The sequence below is a fragment of the Myotis yumanensis genome, unplaced genomic scaffold (assembly GCF_028538775.1).
Source record: "Myotis yumanensis isolate MYYU_CA2020_CCGP unplaced genomic scaffold, mMyoYum1.0.hap1 SCAF_9, whole genome shotgun sequence".
In the NCBI taxonomy this organism is placed as follows: domain Eukaryota; kingdom Metazoa; phylum Chordata; class Mammalia; order Chiroptera; family Vespertilionidae; genus Myotis; species Myotis yumanensis.
In genome coordinates this window covers 84,804,297-84,822,191 of record NW_027223760.1, presented here as the reverse complement: position 1 = coordinate 84,822,191, position 17,895 = coordinate 84,804,297, and the positions used below count along the sequence as shown (strand labels likewise).

At 63.2% G+C, this 17,895-nt stretch overlaps 2 protein-coding genes across 7 annotated transcripts in view; both read left to right on the top strand.

Annotated features, from left to right (window-relative positions):
• The window catches only part of OGDH (oxoglutarate dehydrogenase), a 41,032-nt gene extending 40,149 nt beyond the window's left edge, over positions 1 to 883 (top strand). For all 5 annotated transcript variants that reach the window (XM_070424889.1, XM_070424891.1, XM_070424890.1 and 2 more), the window contains one exon: positions 1 to 883. In XM_070424889.1, the coding sequence (XP_070280990.1) occupies positions 1 to 121 (121 nt within the window). In that variant the 3' untranslated portion in view covers positions 122 to 883.
• Positions 884 to 5,103: 4,220 nt separating this feature from the next.
• ZMIZ2 (zinc finger MIZ-type containing 2) lies at positions 5,104 to 16,965 on the top strand. 2 transcript variants are annotated; one of them, XM_070424884.1, is made up of 19 exons: positions 5,104 to 5,391; positions 10,010 to 10,144; positions 10,289 to 10,403; positions 10,631 to 10,833; positions 10,931 to 11,114; positions 11,324 to 11,587; positions 11,698 to 11,844; positions 12,211 to 12,288; positions 12,430 to 12,598; positions 13,022 to 13,166; positions 13,232 to 13,442; positions 13,680 to 13,785; positions 13,909 to 14,066; positions 14,471 to 14,538; positions 14,739 to 14,807; positions 15,050 to 15,294; positions 15,556 to 15,725; positions 15,806 to 16,048; positions 16,369 to 16,965. In XM_070424884.1, the coding sequence occupies exons 2-19, from the start codon at positions 10,095 to 10,097 to the stop codon at positions 16,474 to 16,476; spliced, it is 2,733 nt and encodes a 910-aa protein (XP_070280985.1). In that variant the 5' UTR covers positions 5,104 to 5,391; positions 10,010 to 10,094; the 3' UTR covers positions 16,477 to 16,965. The 2 variants fall into 2 exon arrangements, with proteins under 2 accessions (XP_070280985.1, XP_070280986.1); XM_070424885.1 differs by lacking the exon at positions 5,104 to 5,391 and having other exon boundaries at positions 10,007 to 10,144.
• Positions 16,966 to 17,895: the final 930 nt, after the last annotated feature.

Genomic DNA, 17,895 nt, shown 5'->3' with positions numbered 1-17,895 from the left:
GTACGCTGGCCGAGACCCCGCGGCAGCACCGGCCACCGGCAACAAGAAGACCCACCTTACGGAGCTGCAGCGCCTGCTAGACACGGCCTTCGACCTGGATGCCTTCAAGAACTTCTCGTAGATGCTGCCTGGCCGCTGGGCCACAGCCTCCGTCCACCACTGCCCTCGCTTCTCAATTAAAGAATACATAGTGCCTCCGCGTGCCCACACTCCTCGCCCCTTAGTAGCCTGCTGCTGTCCTCACAGGGCCGGCTCCCGGGCTCCAAGCTTCTCCACTGAGCAGCCCTCAGAGGCTGTGGGAGCTGGAGGAGAGGGCGCCCTGCAGGAGTCCTGGGAGGGTCGGCCAGCCCCACCCCCAGCTCCATCCAGGAACAGCCCCATGGGGCTGACCGCCCAACAGGGGGTCCTGCACTGGCACCAGGTGGGCGGCTTTTCCTGGGTGGAGCCCGACCCCTGGCAGGAACCATCGTCCTCAGAGGCCCTGTGGAGTGGGTGTGGCAGCTGACAGGACCTGAACCTGACCTGACAGGGCAGCCCGCTCTCCAGTGTCCCTGCACTTCAGAGGGTCCCGGGTGCATGGCCAGAGGGAGGGTGGTCAGAAAGCTCCACCCGGCCCACAGCCAGGCGGCCACGGGTCTGACGGTCCTGCTCCCTGGCCACCTCCCCTCGGCCCCGCACAGCCCGGACTTCTCTCCTGGCCCCTTCCGCACCGTGGAGACCCAACTGGGAGTTCTCTCTCTGCTGTGCCAAAGCTGTCGGGGGCGAGGCAGGGCCTCCCCTCGCCTGTCACAGGGACAGATCTGATTTATTTATTTTGGTTTAAAAAAAAGGAAAACACTTTGCGTTGCATTTGGCTTGACTTGTAAACTAAGTTATCCGTGAACCTGTCTGCGAGTCGTTCTTTCCGCCGCCTTCTCCTGAGGCCTCCACCTGCCCCTCGCCCCACGCCTGTGCTCACGTGCCCGCAGGCCAGCACCCCTCCCGCCTGGCCTGCCCGCCTTCCGTGCACATCATGTCGGGTTCACTTTCGGAGCCTCCCCTGCTCCCGGTCCCTCTGCGTGGCCTGGTGGGTCCCCTGGGCACCTGTTGTTGGTCAGCATCCCCACCCAGAAGCCAGCCCAAGTGGCTCTCAGAGGAGCGGGCACACCAGCAGGGTCCCCATCCCCACAGGGCCAGGGTCCCCTCTTGACAAGAGTCCCAGTTTGAGCCCACACCTGGTCAGCCTTAGCCTCCGGGACCAGCCCTGAGGGAGAGCTCAGGGAAAGGCCTGGGCGTGGACATGGGGTCCCCCCCAGTAGCAGGAACTCCTGATGGTCACCCCATCCTCGAGGCCACACCTGAATCCCTTGTCCTAGAAGCCTCCTCAGAATCTATTTTATCCTGCATGCTCCCTGCAGCTTGCCCGACAGCCCTCCAGTGCTGCCTTGAGGCGGCCACATGCAGGCGGGTGTCCTGTGTGCCCAGGGCCTGCACTCGGCCCCAGTTAGGGATCCTGGAAGCCAGAGTCTTCCCTCCTCAATATTTTAAAATATATTTTTATTGATTTCAGAGAGAAAAGGAGAGACGGGGAGAGAGAAAATCATTGATCGGCTGCCTCCTGCATGCCCCACACTGGGAATCAAACCTGCAACCTGGGCCCAAACCTGTTTGGCTCAGTGGATAGAGCATCGGCCTGCGGACTGAAAGGTCCCAGGTTCGATTCCGGTTAAGGGCATGTACCTGGGTTGCGGGCACATCCCCAGTAGGAGATGTGCAGGAGGCAGCTGGTCAATGTTTCTCTCTCATCGATGTTTCTAACTCTCTATCTCTCTCCCTTCCTCTCTGTAAAAAATCAATAAAATATAAAAAAAAAACCTGCAACCTGGGCATGTGCTCTTACCGGGAATCAAACCATCATAGGTCGATGCTCAACCACTGAGCCATGTCAGCCAGGCATCCCCTCAATTTTTAAGAATACAAAGTTGGCCCTAGCTCGTTTTGCTCAGTGGATAGAGCGTCAGCCTTCGGACTGAAGGGTCCCGGGATCAATTCCAGTCAAGGGCACATGCCTGGGTTGTGGGCTCGATCCCCAGTAGGGGTTGTGCAGGAGGCAGCCGGTCAATAATTCTCTCTAATTGATGTTTCTGTCTCTCCCTCTCCCTTTCTGAAATCAATAAAAATTTATTTTTTTAAAGTAATAAAAAAGATGTATTAAAATTTATTTTTTAAAAAAAACACAGTCCTGAGCCCAAAAACTGACCCAAAGGAAATAGGGGAAAGGAGTAACAGGAAAAAGCACAGGAAGTGGAAATACCAAGAGTTGGAGAGGCTGGCATCGGTCCCTGGGGGCTGGAGCACAGCGAGTGAGGACGGGAACAGGAAGTGAAGAGGGCGGCCCGGTGAGGACTTGGGTTTCATCTTGCCCTGAGTGCTGTGAGAAATCACTACAGGGTCCTGTTTATTTTTAAAAACTTAATTGGTTTTAGAGAAAGAAACATTGATTTGTTCCACTTATTTATGCACTGATTGGTTGGTTCTTTTTGTTGTTAATCCTCACCCAAAAATATTTTTCCATTCATTTTTAGAGTATAAGGAAGGGAGAGAGACAGAGAAACAGCGATGTGAGAGACACATCATGTGGGGAGCTGATACAGGGTTAAGCCTCAGCCTGACCTGTGGGCAAAGTCACAAACAATTCCCAGCTTAGAGGGCACAGCCCTCTTAGCATATTTAGGCTTGACCTTATAACGCTCCCTAGAAAGCTAATGGGCTGAGGGAAGTGCAACAAGAACAAAAACAAGTGAAACTCACAAGAACAGTGTAACTTTGGTAACCACTACCTTGTTTATCTCTGACTATAAAAATGAAGGCTCAGCTTGCCTCAGGATCTCTCTCTGTGGCCTCAGCCAGGCACAGGGAAGATCCACGGAGACTAAGGAAAGCTAGAGAGTTCTGAACGCTGTCTCTGTGTAAAACATTCTTCGCCGACTTCGTCCACACCTTTGAGAACCCCCTGGACCCCATGGGGCTGGCCCCCAGCAACATCAATTGGTTGCCAAGGCCCAGACACCATCAAGAAAGTGAAAAGACAGCTCACAGAAAATATTTACAAATCATATATCTGATAAGAGACATATCTAGAACAGTGGTTCTCAACCTTCCTAATGCCGCGACCCTTTAACACAGTTCCTCATGTTGTGGTGACCCCCAATTTCATTGTTACAAATTAAACATAAAGCATAGTGATTACTCACAAAAACAATATGTAATTCTGTATGTGTTTTCTGATGGTCTTAGGCGACCCCTGTGAAAGGGTTGTTCGACCCCCAAAGCAGTTGCGACCCACAGGTTGAGAACCGCTGATCTAGAATATACTAGTATAAAGAATTCCTGCAACTCAATAAAAACACAACTCAGTTAAAGCTTACATAGGGCCCTAGCCAGTTTGGCTCAGTGGATAGAGTCTGGACCTGGGGACTAAAGGATCCCAGGTTCGATTCCGGCCAAGGGCACAGGCCCGGGTTGTGAACTTGGTTCCCAGTAGGGGCTGTGCAGGAGGCAGCCAATCCATTCTTATCATTGATTTTATATATATATATATATATATATATATATATATATATATATACATATATATATATGTTTTATTAACCAATGTCACTCCAGTACATTCGATTTAAAAAATTATGATGAAGAAAAATTATGTATGACTAGTAAGCACATGAAAAGGTGTTCAACATATCAACGAGGAAAATGCAAGTCAAAACCACAATGAGATACCACCTCACATTCACTGGCCCGACTAGAACAGAAAAGACAGGGTGTAGGGGAACGGCACTGCTGGTGGGACAGCAACATGGTGCACCTTCTGTGGACACAGGATGGAGGCCCCTCAGAGGTTTAATACAGAGTTGGCTGCGGCCCAGCTGTTCCACTGTTAGGGATAAACCCAGAGGAATGAAAACAGATGTTCCCAGGAGCATTATTCGTAACAGCCAAAAAGCAGAGACAGCCCAAATGCCCATCAACTGGGCGGCCTAGCCCTGCCCAGTTAGAGCATCTTTGCGATATGCCAAGGTCGTGGGGTCAATCCTCAGGGCACACACAAGAATTAACCAACAAATGCATAAATAAGTGGAACAACAAATATCTCCCTTTTTTCTCTCCTTCCTTTCTCGAAGATCAAACAATCAAAAAAGTTTTTAAGAGCTTTCCCATCCCTCCGATTTTAAAAAATGTGGTCTACCCATATAATGGAATATTACACAGCCATAGAAAGGAATGAAATACTGACACATGCTCAACATAGAGCGTTGCCTACAGACGGAAAGTTCCCAGGTTCGATTCCAGTCAAGGGCACATGCCTGGGTTACGGGCTCGATCCCCAGTAGAAGGTGTGCAGGAGGCAGCCAATCAACGATTCTCTCTCATCATTGATGTTTCTCTCTCTCTCTTTCCCTCTCCCTCTCTGAAATCAATAAAAACATTTTTTTAAAAAGTTGAGGGTAATCACGGCAACGTGGTCTTCCTAAACGAGGGGAGGAAAAGTGGAGGAAAGTTTAAAGGGTGATAATGGCACGTGAAAGGTGCAAACTGATCAAATGCTTCTTCCGCGGAACCCAAAACCGGTCCAAGGGGGCAGCTCCGGGGGAGAGAACAGCAAGGGGCACTGTGACGTGTCTGGTCGCGTGGTTTGCCTTAAGCCAGGAAACCGCCCACCTCTCCGCAGGGCAGGGCGCCACCGCCCACCCCACCCCCTCAGCCCCACAGGCCCCGCCCCTCCCGTTGGCTGTGCAGGCCCCGCCCCTCCCGTTGGCTGCGCAGGCCCCGCCCCTCCCGTGCGCCGTGCAGGCCCCGCCCCTCCCGTGCGCCGTGCAGGCCCCGCCCCTCCTCCTGGCGGCCGGGCACGCCCTGCTCCCTATGTCCGGGCCCTGACGCCAGACCCCGCCTCCCCGCCTTGGCCCCACCCACTCAACACTCCTCCCGCCCCCACGACCCGGAAGGCCCCGCCCCTTCTCCCTCCTCCGCCCTGTCCCACCCCCGCCCCCGCCGTCCCGGCCCCGCCCCGCCCGGCAGAGCGCGCAGGAAACGCGGTGGCTCCGCGGACGCTGCGTTAGGAAAGGTGTGGACGGGGCGGGATAGCAGGTCGCCCCGGTCCGCCCGTCCGCCGTCCCCGCGCCGGCCCTGCCCGCGGCCCCGCCCGAGCGCGGCTCGGGAATCTGCTGCTCAGGCCTGGGGGCGGGGCCGCGGCGTCATGCATATGCATGAGGCGGCTCCATTGTGCCCTGGGAGCGGCGCGATGGCGCGGGCGGCGGAGCCGGGGCGGCGGGCGGCGCGCAGGGCGGGCTGAGCGCATGGAGCGGCGCGGACCGGGGGCCGCGGCGGCGAGGGGCCGGGCCCGGCCGCGCGGAGGTGAGCGGGCCGCGAACAGGTGCGGGCGGCGGGCGGCAGGTGCGGCAGGTGCGGGCGGCGGCGGCGGCGGCGGCGTCTCGGCGGGGCCCGGGCCGGAGCGGCCTGCGCTCGCGTCGTGGTCCCGGCGGCCGGTGCGCGGACCCTCACCCGGGCCTTTGTGGCGGCGGCCGGAGGCTGGCCCCGGCCCGCGGGCGTGCGGAGGCTGTCGGGCCCCGCCGACCTGGCCCGCGGCCGGCGCTCCCGACGGGCCTGGCGGGCTCCCCTGGGCCGTGCGCGCCCACCCGCTCGGGAGGCCGCAGGCGACGCTGACCTTCCCCGCAGCCGCCGATCCTTGGGTTCACCCCTTTCCTGACGCGACACCTGGAGGCTCAGGCGGGGTGTCCCTCCCGGGTGTCTGGTGCCCTCTGACCTGTCCCCTCCCCGACCTCCTCCCCTCTGACCTGCGGTCCCCCTCCTGCCCCCCCTTCCAGCCTGACCTGCCCCTCTGACCTCCCCCCATCTTCCTGCCCCCACCCCGGGTGCCCCGCGCCCTCCTTCCTGTAGTTGCAGAACATCCAGGGGATGTCTGTCATTTGTTAGCTCAGAAGGCTTCACGGGGACATACACCCCACACCCACCTGGACACATAAGCAGGTGGCCAGGCAGGGTGAGCACCCCGTTAGTTCACCAAATCCTGACCGGCCAGCACCAGGGGGAAGGAGCTGGGAGAGGTAACAGGGTCCAGAGGGAATCGGCCCCAGCCGCTGGGGGCTGGCCCTCGGACTGTCCCACCCCCGGAATGGCCACAGGAGGGAATAGGAATTGGGGAGCAGCCAGGCCTCCCGCCGAGTGTCCACAAACACCTGTGTGCAGACAGAAGCTGGGGCTGATGACATGAGGTGGGCACGTGTCCTCTGCTCTCCTCAGTCCTAGGCTGGCCACCACGTACCCATTTGATGAATAAACTGAGTCTCAAAGTGGGGACCCCCCTTCCCCCGGTCTCTGGAATGTCCCGCAGCCTGGCCATCCGTCAGTCCTTGTTCCTGGGCGTCCTGGACGCACCCTAGCAGTCCTGTGGCCTGGCAGGTCGAGAGGGCAGTAAGCCCCACCTTGGTGTCCTGCTGCACTGGGTCTCAGCCTGTTTGACCCAGTGTCCCTCTGGGGGAGCCTGGAACTAGAGCTCCCTGCCCTGTGACCGAGGAGAGAGGCTTGCCACTGGGGTCAGGTCACGCTGCTCCTGGGTGACCAGGCAGAAGAAATGGGGTGGAGGGTGGTAGGGGGTTGCCCAACACGCAGAAGACGGTGCAGCTGCTGTGACGTTCTGGGGAGGAGGGTCTGGGGAGTGAGTTGTCTGTAGCTCTTTTTCTGGAGGGAGATGTGATGTGACCCCAGAAAGCCGTGTGGCCTTCTAGACCAGCCGTGGGCAAACTACAGCCCGCGGGCCGGATCCGGCCCGTTTGAAATGAATAAAACTAAAAAAAAAAAAAAGACCGTACCCTTTTATGTAATGATGTTTACTTTGAATTTATATTAGTTCACACAAACACTCCATCCATGCTTTTGTTCCGGCCTCCGGTCCAGTTTAAGAACCCACTGTGGCCCTCGAGTCAAAAAGTTTGCCCACCCCTGGGCTAGACCCATCTCAGGCCCGGCGGTTCTGCCCAGAGGTCCTGGCTTCCAGCTGGAATTGACATACAGGCAGGCACGGGCCTGGCACTCAGGGCTCCTTCCCAGCTGCTCCCTGCCCGGCTGGGAGTGGAGAGGAGGGTCTGCACTCACAGCGGAGGGGCCGGGGCCGGGGCCCGGCCCCGGGGAGGTTTCTGGAGGAGAGCGGACTCGCTCAGGAGCTGGGCAGGCAGGAAGTCCCTGCCCCCGCGACGTGAGCTCCGGGGAACTGGAAATGTCTGTGGTCTGTCCACAGCAGAGAAGCCTGGGGGGTGGAATTCCCCAGACCACGTGGTGTGGAGGCTGCCTGCACCTGCCCTGGGCCTGGCCTCCTCCTGTCCTCCCCGCCTTTCGCTTCTAGGGTGCACAGGGGGCCCCCTGCTAGCTCAGGCGTGGGAGGACGGCCACGGGCCTGGTGGTGTTTTACTGAGTTCTTACTTTGTGAGAATTCTAGATTCCTGTCTAGTTGTGAGAAACAAAGCCGGTGTGTCCTTCACCTGGCGTCCCCAGCAGGATGCCGCCTGGATACAGGTGAGGCCGAGCTTGCCTCCGGCGGCCTCCCCAGGGTTCACCCTCGTGGCACGTCCGTCCTCCATTTCTGTAACCGTCGTGCAGTGTGAACCTCCAGGGACTGGCTTCTTCCAGCAGCAGATCCCGCCGGCCGGCGCCCGGATCAGCGCGGCCTCTTTAGGCCTCCGGCTGCGGGTGCTCGGCCCTGGAGGGCATCTGGGTTTCCCTTCCCTGGTGATGAGGAGTAAAGCTGCTGTAGACATTCACGCACAGATTTCTATGTGAACGTCCGTGTGTGTTTCTCTGAGATAAGCCATCAGGAGTGAGTTGCTGGGTCAGAGGGAAGTGCAGGCCTCGCTGGGAGAGATCCGGTGTCACTGGTTTCGCTCTGGGCATCCGGTAGGTGTGCGTGACGTCGCCCTGGTGCTGTGTGTCCTCCTGTGTCGGCGTGCCATCGGCCGTCCTGGTGAAACGCCTCGTGCCTTTTGCCCTTTTTCTAACCGGACTTGTGACTCTTCCAGGCACCGGTCTTGTCAGCGTGTGGTTTGCAGGTGTCTCCCAGCTCGTAGCTGGTTTTCGCGTCCCCTCGGCAGCCTCTCCAGCAGTTTTCCCTTTTCCCTTTTCCGGATCCTGCTTCTGGAGTCGTGTTTGAGAACGCTTTCCTCAGCGCTCAGCCCCAGAGATTCTCTCGATGTGTTTTCCTAAAGGCTCCGCGGTGTGTGTTGTGCGTTTAGATCTGTGACCGTTTCGGTGGGTTTCTGCGAGAGGGTGGGGCTGAGGTCTCCCCCGGACCCTGTGAAGTGCTGGCACCTGTGTTGGGAGTCTGTGGGGTGCCTCTGTGGGTCGGTTGGGGTTCTCTGGTCTCTCCCCTTGCCTGTGCGTCTGACCCTGCCAGCACCACAGCCTGAATGAGCTGCCGAAACCCCGCGGAGGCTCCAGGCCCCACCCAGGTCTGAGGAGAGTTCCTGGCTGTTGGCAGGTTCCTGCCCCCCCCCCCCCCTCCCCCAGTGTCAGGAGCCAGTCAGGAACGTGACCTTCCTGTTTGTTTGGCCCGTGACCCTGGCTCCCTGTCCTGCCTCTGCCCAGAGCCAGGTGCCCCTGAGCTTTTTGGAGCCGTCGTCCTGTTCTTTTTCTGGCCTCTGCTTCCCAGGTGGGACCCAGGTGGGGTGGGCACGAGAGTGAGGCAGGAGAGACCTGGCTCCGAGGAGGGGCAGGCCCAGGGTGGCTGCCTCCCTGTCTCCCGGGGACTCGGACCTGCTTCCCTGAGAGCCCTGTGGTGAGCGGGGCCGTGAGGGCCACCTGCTCCAAAGCAGAGCCACCCCTCACCTGCTCTGGGGTCCTGGCCTGGGACTCCCCCGGGCACCCCCCAGGCACTCTGTGTGCAGAGGACAGGATGGTAACCCTGCCTCCTGCAGCCTGTTGGTCAGCACTCAGGAATGTGAGCCCTGGGGCTGGGTGGGTGCTGGGCCAGAGGGAGGCCTCAGGAGTGCTGGGCGTGTCCCAGGTGGCCTGTCTGAGCGTGTGGCCCTGCAGCCCCGAAAATGCACTGGGGCTTCAGTCCCGACCCCTGACCCCAAGAAGGTGCCTCCCAAGAGACCCTCTGAGAACAGCCCTAGTGCGTGCTTCTGTGGTCAGACCAGGCAGAGGTGGGCACAGAAGGGGCCTGGGGAGCCAGCAAGGGCCTGAGGCCTGTCGGTGAAGGGCTGGCTTGTGGGGGTCAGACGCTGGCAGCCTGGAGGACGGGCCAGCCCTGAGACACTGAATGGGAGAGAGTGAGCCCGCACATAGGAGGGAGCCGCATGGCACGGGGCACCCAGCCGTCTCTGCAGCCACTGCTGCCGTGTCTGCACTGGTCATTGCCATGTCCGTGGGCACCTGCCAGCCTCCCACCGAGTGCTGTGTGTCCTGTTGGGAGCTCGGGGTCTTCGTGCCTGGTCCCTGCACCCCTCAGTCCCAGGCAGGCCACCCCCTTGGCCTCAGGGAGTGAGCTGCCTGCTGCTGCCCTGAGGAGAAGCTGGCGGGGGTGGGGGGGGCAGTCCCTACAGGAGATGGCCCCACACTGTGCCCAGGCCAGGCTGAGGGGGGCTGGCCCCGGCCTCCACCTCAGGCCTCTGGGGCCTCTGGATATTCCCTGCCTCTGACTATTCAGGCCCTGATTGGGAAATATTTGGGGTCGGAAAGCCTGCTTCCAGAGCCAGCCCAGGGCTCCGGGTGGCAGGGCCGGGCAGAAAGGGTTAATGACGCTCTGGGCTGGGTTTGGGGGGTTGGCTGCCCTGACCCCTGAGTGGCCCTGGTATTCCAGTCTGACCTGCCTGCCCTCCATCATGCGCTGGGTGCTGGGGGGCTGCCTCCGCTTTGTTCCCGGACCCCAAGCCCTGCACCCTGCACCTTGTCCCCTGACCCCGACTGCTCCCAGGGTCCCCCAGCTGCCTCTCCACTGATGTGCTTCCCTCCGTCCCAGCAGCCAGAGCAGCTGAGTCCCACGTCAGCACCGGGGAGGGCTGCTTTCTGCCACCCACAGACCTGGCCTTGAGGCTGCTCCCAAGCCAATGAACCCCATGAACCCCATGAAACCTGCCCTGCCCTCCGCGCCGCACAGGTGAGTAGGGCTCCTGCTGCCCCCTCTCAGCCCCAGGGATGTGGGTGGCCCAGCAACCCCTCTGCTTCCAGCCTTCAGTTCCTCCAGGTGGCGTCTGAGCACCTGAGGCCTCCAGACCCAGGCCCCCTGCCCCTGTCCTTGCAGTGATGGTCCCTTCGCTTACGAGGCGGTGCCCTGGCAGCAGAGCGCCGCTCAGCCTGCAGGATCGCTGTCCGTGGTCACGACCGTGTGGGGAGTGGGCAACGCGGCACAGAGCCAGGTGAGCCCACCTCGGACCTCAGACTGGAGCCGGGCCCCCTGGGCTCCCTGCCTCGGAGGCCAGTTCTCCCTGCACCTGCTGCGCCTTTCTCCCCGTCTTCACCTGGCCTCCACCACCCCTGGGAGCCCCCCACCACCGCACCTCACTTGCCAGGCCTCGCCTTGGAGCCACTCTGCGAAACAGAGTTGTTTGGATGGTTCCCTGTGGTGACTCTGGCTTTCTTGCAGGTTTTGGGGAGCCCCATGGGTCCTGCAGGGAGCCCCCCTGGCAGCTCCATGATGCCGGGCATGGCCGGTGGCAGCTCGGCGCTGAGCTCCCCACAGTGCCTGGCACAGCAGGCGTTCGGGGAGGGCGGCGCCAGCAAGGGCTTCGTGCAGCCGGGGGTGTACGGCCGCGGAGGCTACCCCGGGGGCCCCGGCTTCTCCACCGGGTGAGCAGGACCCCGGGAAGGGGACGTAGGTCTGTGTGGCCCAAGGGTGGGAGGGCCATCGGTGGAAGGCCCTTCTGAGCCACCATGTCTCTTGCAGGTATGCTGGGGGCACTGGGGGCCTGGGCCTCCCCTCCCATGCCACCAGGCCCTCCACAGACTTCACTCAAGCAGCAGCAGCTGCTGCCATGGCTGCTGCCGCCGCCACGGCCACGGCCACGGCCACGGCCACGGTGGCCGCCCTTCAGGAGAAGCAGAGCCAGGAGCTGAGCCAGTACGGAGCGGTGAGGCCGCCCCCAGGCCCCACACTGCTCAGGGAGGTGGGACGGTGAGGAGCCCGGCTCAGGGACTGCCTGTGCGGTGTGCACGCAGCATAGGCAGCAGTGAGGCCGAGGCTCTGGGAGGGAGGTGGGCAGCAGGAGGAGACGCTGAGGGAGCGGACTGGGCACTCAAAGTGGTGGCCGGGCCTGGACGGTCCCTATTCTCTTCCCAGATGGGGACCGGACAGTCTTTTAACAGCCAGTTCCTGCAGCACGGAGGCCCCCGGGGGCCCAGCGTTCCCAGCAGCATGAACCCCGCCAGCGTGGGAGGGCTGATGGGCCCCTCTGGCATGAGTCCCCTGGGCATGACCCCCACCCGGGCGGTGGGCATGGCGCCCCTGTATGCAGGGCAGCGCCTGCCCCAGCACGGGTACCCGGGGGCTCTCCAGGCCCAGCCGCTGCCCCGACAAGGAGTCAAGAGAGCCTACTCCAGTGAGGTGAGGCCGGACGTCCATGTGAGAGGCCTGGCTGTGGGCACTGCTGTCCCTCCCTGGGAACTGGCCTCCCTGACCCGCTCCTCCCTGGGCATTTGCCTCTTCTTCTTCAGGTGTATCCAGGGCAGCAATACCTGCCAGGAGGCCAGTACTCACCCAGCACCACCCAGTATGCCCCAGGGCAGCCCCCTGCCCCCTCTTCCTTCCCTGGCCACAGGCTGCCCCTGCCCACCTCCGGCCCCCCAGGACTGCACTACAAGGTAGGCCAGGTCCTCTGGGCCTGCAGCACCCCCTGCCAACCCTGGGGGGACACAGACATCTGGGGGGGCTGGGGAGGTGACCGCGCAGCCAGGAGCTTCCTGGCCCTGAGAGTGCAGGGCAGCCCTCACAGCCTCGGTGGCACCCACGGAGACCCTCTGTGGGGTCAGCTGTCTGTGTAGTGGAAGTTTTTAAACAATGAAATCAGTTCGTGCTCCCTGTAGATTATTTGAAAACAAAGTGTGTGAAAAAGAAAATGCAGGGCCTATGTGTGCGGTGGGCTCCCTGCCCCCAGCGCTCTCGGGTCTGGTTGGGGGCTGGCCAGGGGCCAGGCTGCCGCCCCAGACCCACGTGGTGTCTCTCCTCAGCCCACAGAGCAGTTCAACGGGCAAGGCGCCAGCTTCAGCGCAGGGAGCATCGGCTACGGCCAGCCGGGCCTGAGTGGGGTACGGACGGGCGGGAGGCTCCCAGGGTGGGTGCGAGGAGAGGGCACGTAAGCACCCCTGGCTTCCCGGGCTGTTCCCAGTGGGTGCTCAGGAACACGGCAGCGCCCTCATTCTGCCTTGACTGTCTGCTCTGTCCCACAGCCCACCCGTTCCGTCCCTGGCTACCCCAGCTCCCCACTGCCAGGGAGCCCCACGCCACCCATGACCCCCGGCAGCAGCGTCCCCTACCTGTCCACCAGCCAGGACGTGAAGTCCCCCTTCCTGCCTGACCTCAAGCCCAGCGTGAGCTCCTTGCACCCGTCACCCCCTGGTGAGTGTCGCCTGGTCCTGGGACAGGGAGGGGCAGGGCCCCTGCAGGTCGCCCCTCCTGGCTCAGAGCCCTGTGGTTGGTCCTAAAACCTCATGGAGCAGAAGGGTGCTGAATGGCCGGTGGCTCATCGACACCCTCAGCCCCACCCGCTGGCAGCACCGGGAGCGTCTGGGCAGCGTGCTCTCGGGGCATCATTGAGGGGATGATGTGCCGGCAGCTGAGGGCGGGCGGAACCAGGGGACCATCCTGCCACCGTCGGGTGACCTGCAGCTCGGGTTCCAGGAGATACCACCCAGGCCCCAGCCAGTGGAGGGGTGGGCTGCAGTCCCCTCGCCTGTCCGTGCTGCCGTGGGGGTGGAGGCGGGCGGCCCAGGGCCTCTGCGAGCTGCTGGGGGGAGCCTGCTGACAGCCCGCGGCCCCCAGGCAGCAGCCCCTGCGACGAGCTGCGGCTGACCTTCCCCGTGCGGGACGGCGTGGTCCTGGAGCCCTTCCGCCTGCAGCACAACCTGGCCGTGAGCAACCACGCCTTCCAGCTGCGCGACTCCGTCTACAAGACCCTGATGCTGAGGTGAGCGGCGCCCGGCCCTGTGGCCCCTGCGCCTGCGCCCCCTCTTAGCGCCGTCCTCCCCGCAGGCCTGACCTGGAGCTGCAGTTCAAGTGCTACCACCACGAGGACCGGCAGATGAACACCAACTGGCCGGCCTCGGTGCAGGTCAGCGTCAACGCCACGCCACTCACCATCGAGCGCGGCGACAACAAGACCTCCCACAAGCCCCTGTACCTGAAGCACGTGTGCCAGCCCGGCCGCAACACCATCCAGATCACCGTCACGGCCTGCTGCTGCGTGAGTGCAGCGCCACCCGGGGCCAGTCCTGTCTGCCCTCTGACCCTCGCAGAGGAGGCCTGTGGAACCCACCCTTGTGGCTCCCGGTCAGGCCCCAGCACACAGTGGGCACTCACATCGCGGTGCAGGCGGCTGAGCTGGGGCTCTTGGGGCCCCACGTGGTGGTGCTGAGAGGGGTTAGAACCGGGAGCCTGGCCACACCCTCTGACACGCACCCCTGACCCACCTGCCTTGCAGTCCCACCTGTTCGTGCTGCAGCTGGTGCACCGCCCGGCCGTCCGCTCCGTGCTGCAGGGCCTCCTCAAGAAGCGGCTGCTGCCCGCCGAGCACTGCATCACCAAGAGTGAGTGGCCGCCCACCCTGCCCCGGCTTGGCCCTGGCAGAGGCTGTCTCCCTGGGCGGGGCCCTGGGAGGTGCCTCGTCCTGGCCGCAGCCCTGTCCTCAGCCCTCTCCCTGTCGCCGCCAGTAAAGCGGAACTTCAGCAGCGGCACCATCCCCGGCACCCCTGGGCCCAACGGAGAGGACGGGGTGGAGCAGACGGCCATCAAGGTGTCCCTCAAGTGCCCCATCACCTTCCGCCGGATCCAGCTCCCCGCCCGCGGCCACGACTGTCGCCACATTCAGGTGGGGTCACCACAGTCTCTGGCAGCAGAGACTCGGCACCTGGGCCAGCAGGTGGCCTGGTTTCCATGCCCTTGGGCTGGGCTTCCTTAAGGACTAAGCGTAGTAACCTTACTGTGCAGGTGCAGTCCCTCCTAAGACCCAGGAGCCCCACAGGTTCTCCACAGAAACGGAGCGAGTGCCTGCCCAGCATAAGACACACACACCCTGTGCCCTTGCTGTAGGCAGCACCTCGGGCACAGTCGCAGCTCTGCCTTTGCCCCGTGGCATCTGGCCCAGTGGGGCCATGTGGCTGCCCCCAGTCTCGGCCCGTTAGACGCCGGGGTCGTGAAAACCTGGTGACCGGGCTTCCCAGACACACAGGAAATGGGCTGGGCTGCCCTGTGTGAGACGTCTTCTCTCCCCAGTGCTTCGACCTGGAGTCCTACCTGCAGCTCAACTGTGAGCGGGGGACCTGGCGGTGCCCTGTGTGCAAGTAAGTCCCAGACCAGGCCTCGGCGGTGCTGGGAAAGGACGCTTCTCCGGGGACGCGAACGGGGGTCCCAGCACAGCCTCCACAGGCGTGGCCAACTCAGGGGAGACCTCATGCAGGGTCACCCCACAGGGCGGCCTCCAGGGAAGGATGGAGCTGAGAAAGGACAGGCCTCTGAGCTGCGTTCTGTTTGCTTTCTGCAGCAAGACGGCCCTGCTGGAGGGTCTGGAGGTGGACCAGTACATGCTGGGCATCCTCATCTACATTCAGAAGTGAGTTCCCTGCGGCCTCCGGCCTCTGGCCAGCAGAGGGCAGCCCCTGGGGGGGGGGGGGGGCGGGGGGGCCTTGCTGATCCCACACGGAGCGCACTCTGCACTCCCCTGGGGCCACGTTGGGGCCAAGGAATCAGCCTCGGACCAGGCAGGCAGCCCCAGGGCACATGGAATGTGCACTTGAGTGGAAGGTCTGGGCCAGGAGGGCAGCGGCTGGGTGGTGACTGCCCGTGTCCCGCCAGCTCTGACTACGAGGAGATCACCATCGACCCCACGTGCAGCTGGAAGCCGGTGCCTGTGAAGCCGGACGTGCACATCAAGGAGGAGCCGGACGGGCCGGTGCTGAAGCGCTGCCGCACCGTGAGCCCCGCCCACGCGCTGCTGCCCCACGTGATGGAGATGATCGCGGCCCTGGGCCCAGGGGCGGCCCCCCTCGCCCCCCTGCCGCCCTCCTCGGCCCCGGCCCCCAGCGACTACCCCAGCCAGGGTGAGTGCAGCACTTGGCGGCCTGCAGACAGGTGACCCTGAGCAAATGGCCATGCTCTCAGCTCCCGTGAGGTGCTGCTCTGTGGCCACGCTTGGGCAGGGCTGGTCGTGGACATGGCGTGCGGGTGTGGCCTCCACCAGGGGGGTGGGCAGCAGGGTCACCAGTGGAAGCTGCACCCGCCCTCCCAGCAGTTGCCACAAGGGGCTGTCTGCCCGCACATCTGGGCCTGGCCCCACTGACACCCTGGCTCTCCTCTCTCAGGCTCCAGCTTCCTGGGACCCGGGACCTTCCCCGACTCCTTCCCGTCCACCACACCCAGCACGCCGACCCTTCCCGAGTTCACCCCAGGGCCGCCCCCCGCCTCCTACCAATCGGACATTCCCAGCAGCCTCCTGACTCCGGAGAAGTCCACGTCCAGCCTCCCAGGCCAGGTCAGTGCTGGGTGGAGAGGCCGCGGCTGCCTCCCGAGGGAGCCCTGGCCCTTTCTCCATGTCCTCCTCTCCTTCCTCAGATGGCACCTGCAGGTCACCTGGATCCGGTTCACACCCCTGGGCCAGCCGCACTGCACACCCCCAACCTTGGAGGCCCCCCAGGCCCCCAGCTGCACCACCCCAACCCTCCCCCAGCCACCCGGCAGCCCCTGGGCCCAGGGAGCGGGGGCCCCGTCGGCGAGCTGGCCTTCCACGCTGCCACAGGCGTAGTGGGGCCCCCCATGTCTGGGGCGGGGGAGGCCCCAGAACCGTCAGCCCTGGATGTGAGTACGGTGCTGCTGCTGGGGGGTGGGGAGCCTGGCTGGGAGCTAGTAAAAGAAACTCATTCAAGCTCAGCATGAAAAAAACGAGAGCAGCTCAAAGCAGAAAATCCTGGGGACTGGGGTGCCCTCGCCATCCGTGTGCTCCCCGGAGCCGGGAGCCTCCACACGTGTTGGCCTCGGGCAGCGTGTCACTGATTCTTCCGCACAGGCGGTGCCGGGGAGGGGTCCCCACATCCCGCCTCCCGACCAGGCTGGGTTGCGGGGACAGGGCAGCTGCGCAGGGTGAGGCGGGCCTGAGGCCACTTTGCTTTTGTCCTCAGCTGCTCCCGGAACTGACCAACCCGGATGAGCTGCTGTCCTACCTGGGCCCTCCCGACCTTCCCACCAACAGCAACGAAGACCTGCTCTCTCTCTTCGAGAACAACTGACCCTCCCGCCGCCCGCAGGCGGACACGGACACGCTGTGGACGGCGCCTCACCGCCCTCCGCCCCGGCCCCTGACACCAGCCCTCCTGCCTCCCCCAGGCTCCCCTGCAGCTGCAAGCCCGCCCCCCACCTGGCGCTGCAGGAGGTTTCAGGGGCCAGCCCCGCCCCTCCCGGCCCCGCCCCTCCCGCCACGCCCACCCGGCCCCGCCACGCCCCTCGCTGCTCTGCATTCACGTCCCGCCCACCAGGGCCAACCAGCTGGCCGCCCCCAGAACAGTGACCGGGCCGAAGCACGTGGCGAGGTGCCGGTGGCGCTGGTCCGGTCCGGTCCCCCCCTGCCCGCGCAGACGGGCCCCACACGAACTTCCCGCAGGCGGCGGCCTCGTCACCTTCAGCCCCCGCCCCGCCCCCGCCCCCGTGAACATGCCGCTCCGCCCCGAGCCCGGCAGTGCCGGTGGGGCGCCCGCCTCTCATTAAAGGGTTCCCAGTGGCTGAGGTCTCCTTGCGCCGAGCCCGCCCCGCCCCGCCCCGCCCCGCCCGGGATCTCCGGTCCCTGGAATTTCCCAAGTTGGCTGGGGCCTGCGCTGCCCTGCGGTCGGGAAATGCCGCCTCCGCCACCTTGTTCCCTCGCGTGGGCGCGGGGCCAGGAGCCGGCAGGGGGCCCTCTGGCCGCAGCGGGAGCCCCCGCCCTTCCTGTCCAGGGGCGTCGGCCTCGCTGGCAGAGGAACCAGGTGCCTTCCTTTCTTGTTGACCTTTTGGGGCGCCAGGTGTGCAGCTGCTTGTCTGCCTGCGGGGTGAGCGTGCGCCCCAGGGGACCCCTGAGGTTCATGCCAGGGGCCCCGCCCAGGGATGAGCAAGGCCCCGCGGGGACAGGCCGCCCGCACTGCTTTCAGCAGCAGCCTGCACCGCGCACGCGCACAAGCAGGCCTGGTCCCGGCCTGATGCCCCCGGCCCCCTGCATTGCACGCGCACCTGGGGGGTGTGGCGAGGCCACGGGGGAGCAGGAGGCCGCAAGCTACTCTGGGCGCAGGGCAGTGGGACGGGCCACAGCCCTGGCATCACCGTGGGCTCCTCCAAGTGCAGGACAGAGGGGCGGGTGTGGGTACAGCAGGTGCCCTCAGCTCAGCACCAGCTGTGTATTTCATGGGGTTTCTACACCCGCTCCCCTTGGGGAAGGGATGGGGTGTCAGGAAGAGAAAGTCTGATCACTAGTGGGCGGTGGCTCCCTGGGTTTCACCTCGGTGTGAGTCCTGTGTGTTCCTATGTGTTACCAAATATTACACCATCACACAAACCAGCCAGACTGGGAACACGCCCAGCAGCACATTCCCCCAACAGGCCACATGGGAGGCCACAGACAAGTCCCAATATGTCAGATTGAAATCACAGAAAGCACCTTCTCTGACCACAGTGGGACGGCG

Bases quoted from the DNA above. Each gene is read 5' to 3' on its own strand.
- ZMIZ2 (XM_070424884.1), top strand. From the start codon at position 10,095: ATGAACCCCATGAACCCCATGAAACCTGCCCTGCCCTCCGCGCCGCAC. The intron at 10,404-10,630 runs GTGAGCCCACCT...GCTTTCTTGCAG, and splicing joins GCAACGCGGCACAGAGCCAG to GTTTTGGGGAGCCCCATGGG. The intron at 13,443-13,679 runs GTGAGTGCAGCG...CCTGCCTTGCAG, and splicing joins CCGTCACGGCCTGCTGCTGC to TCCCACCTGTTCGTGCTGCA.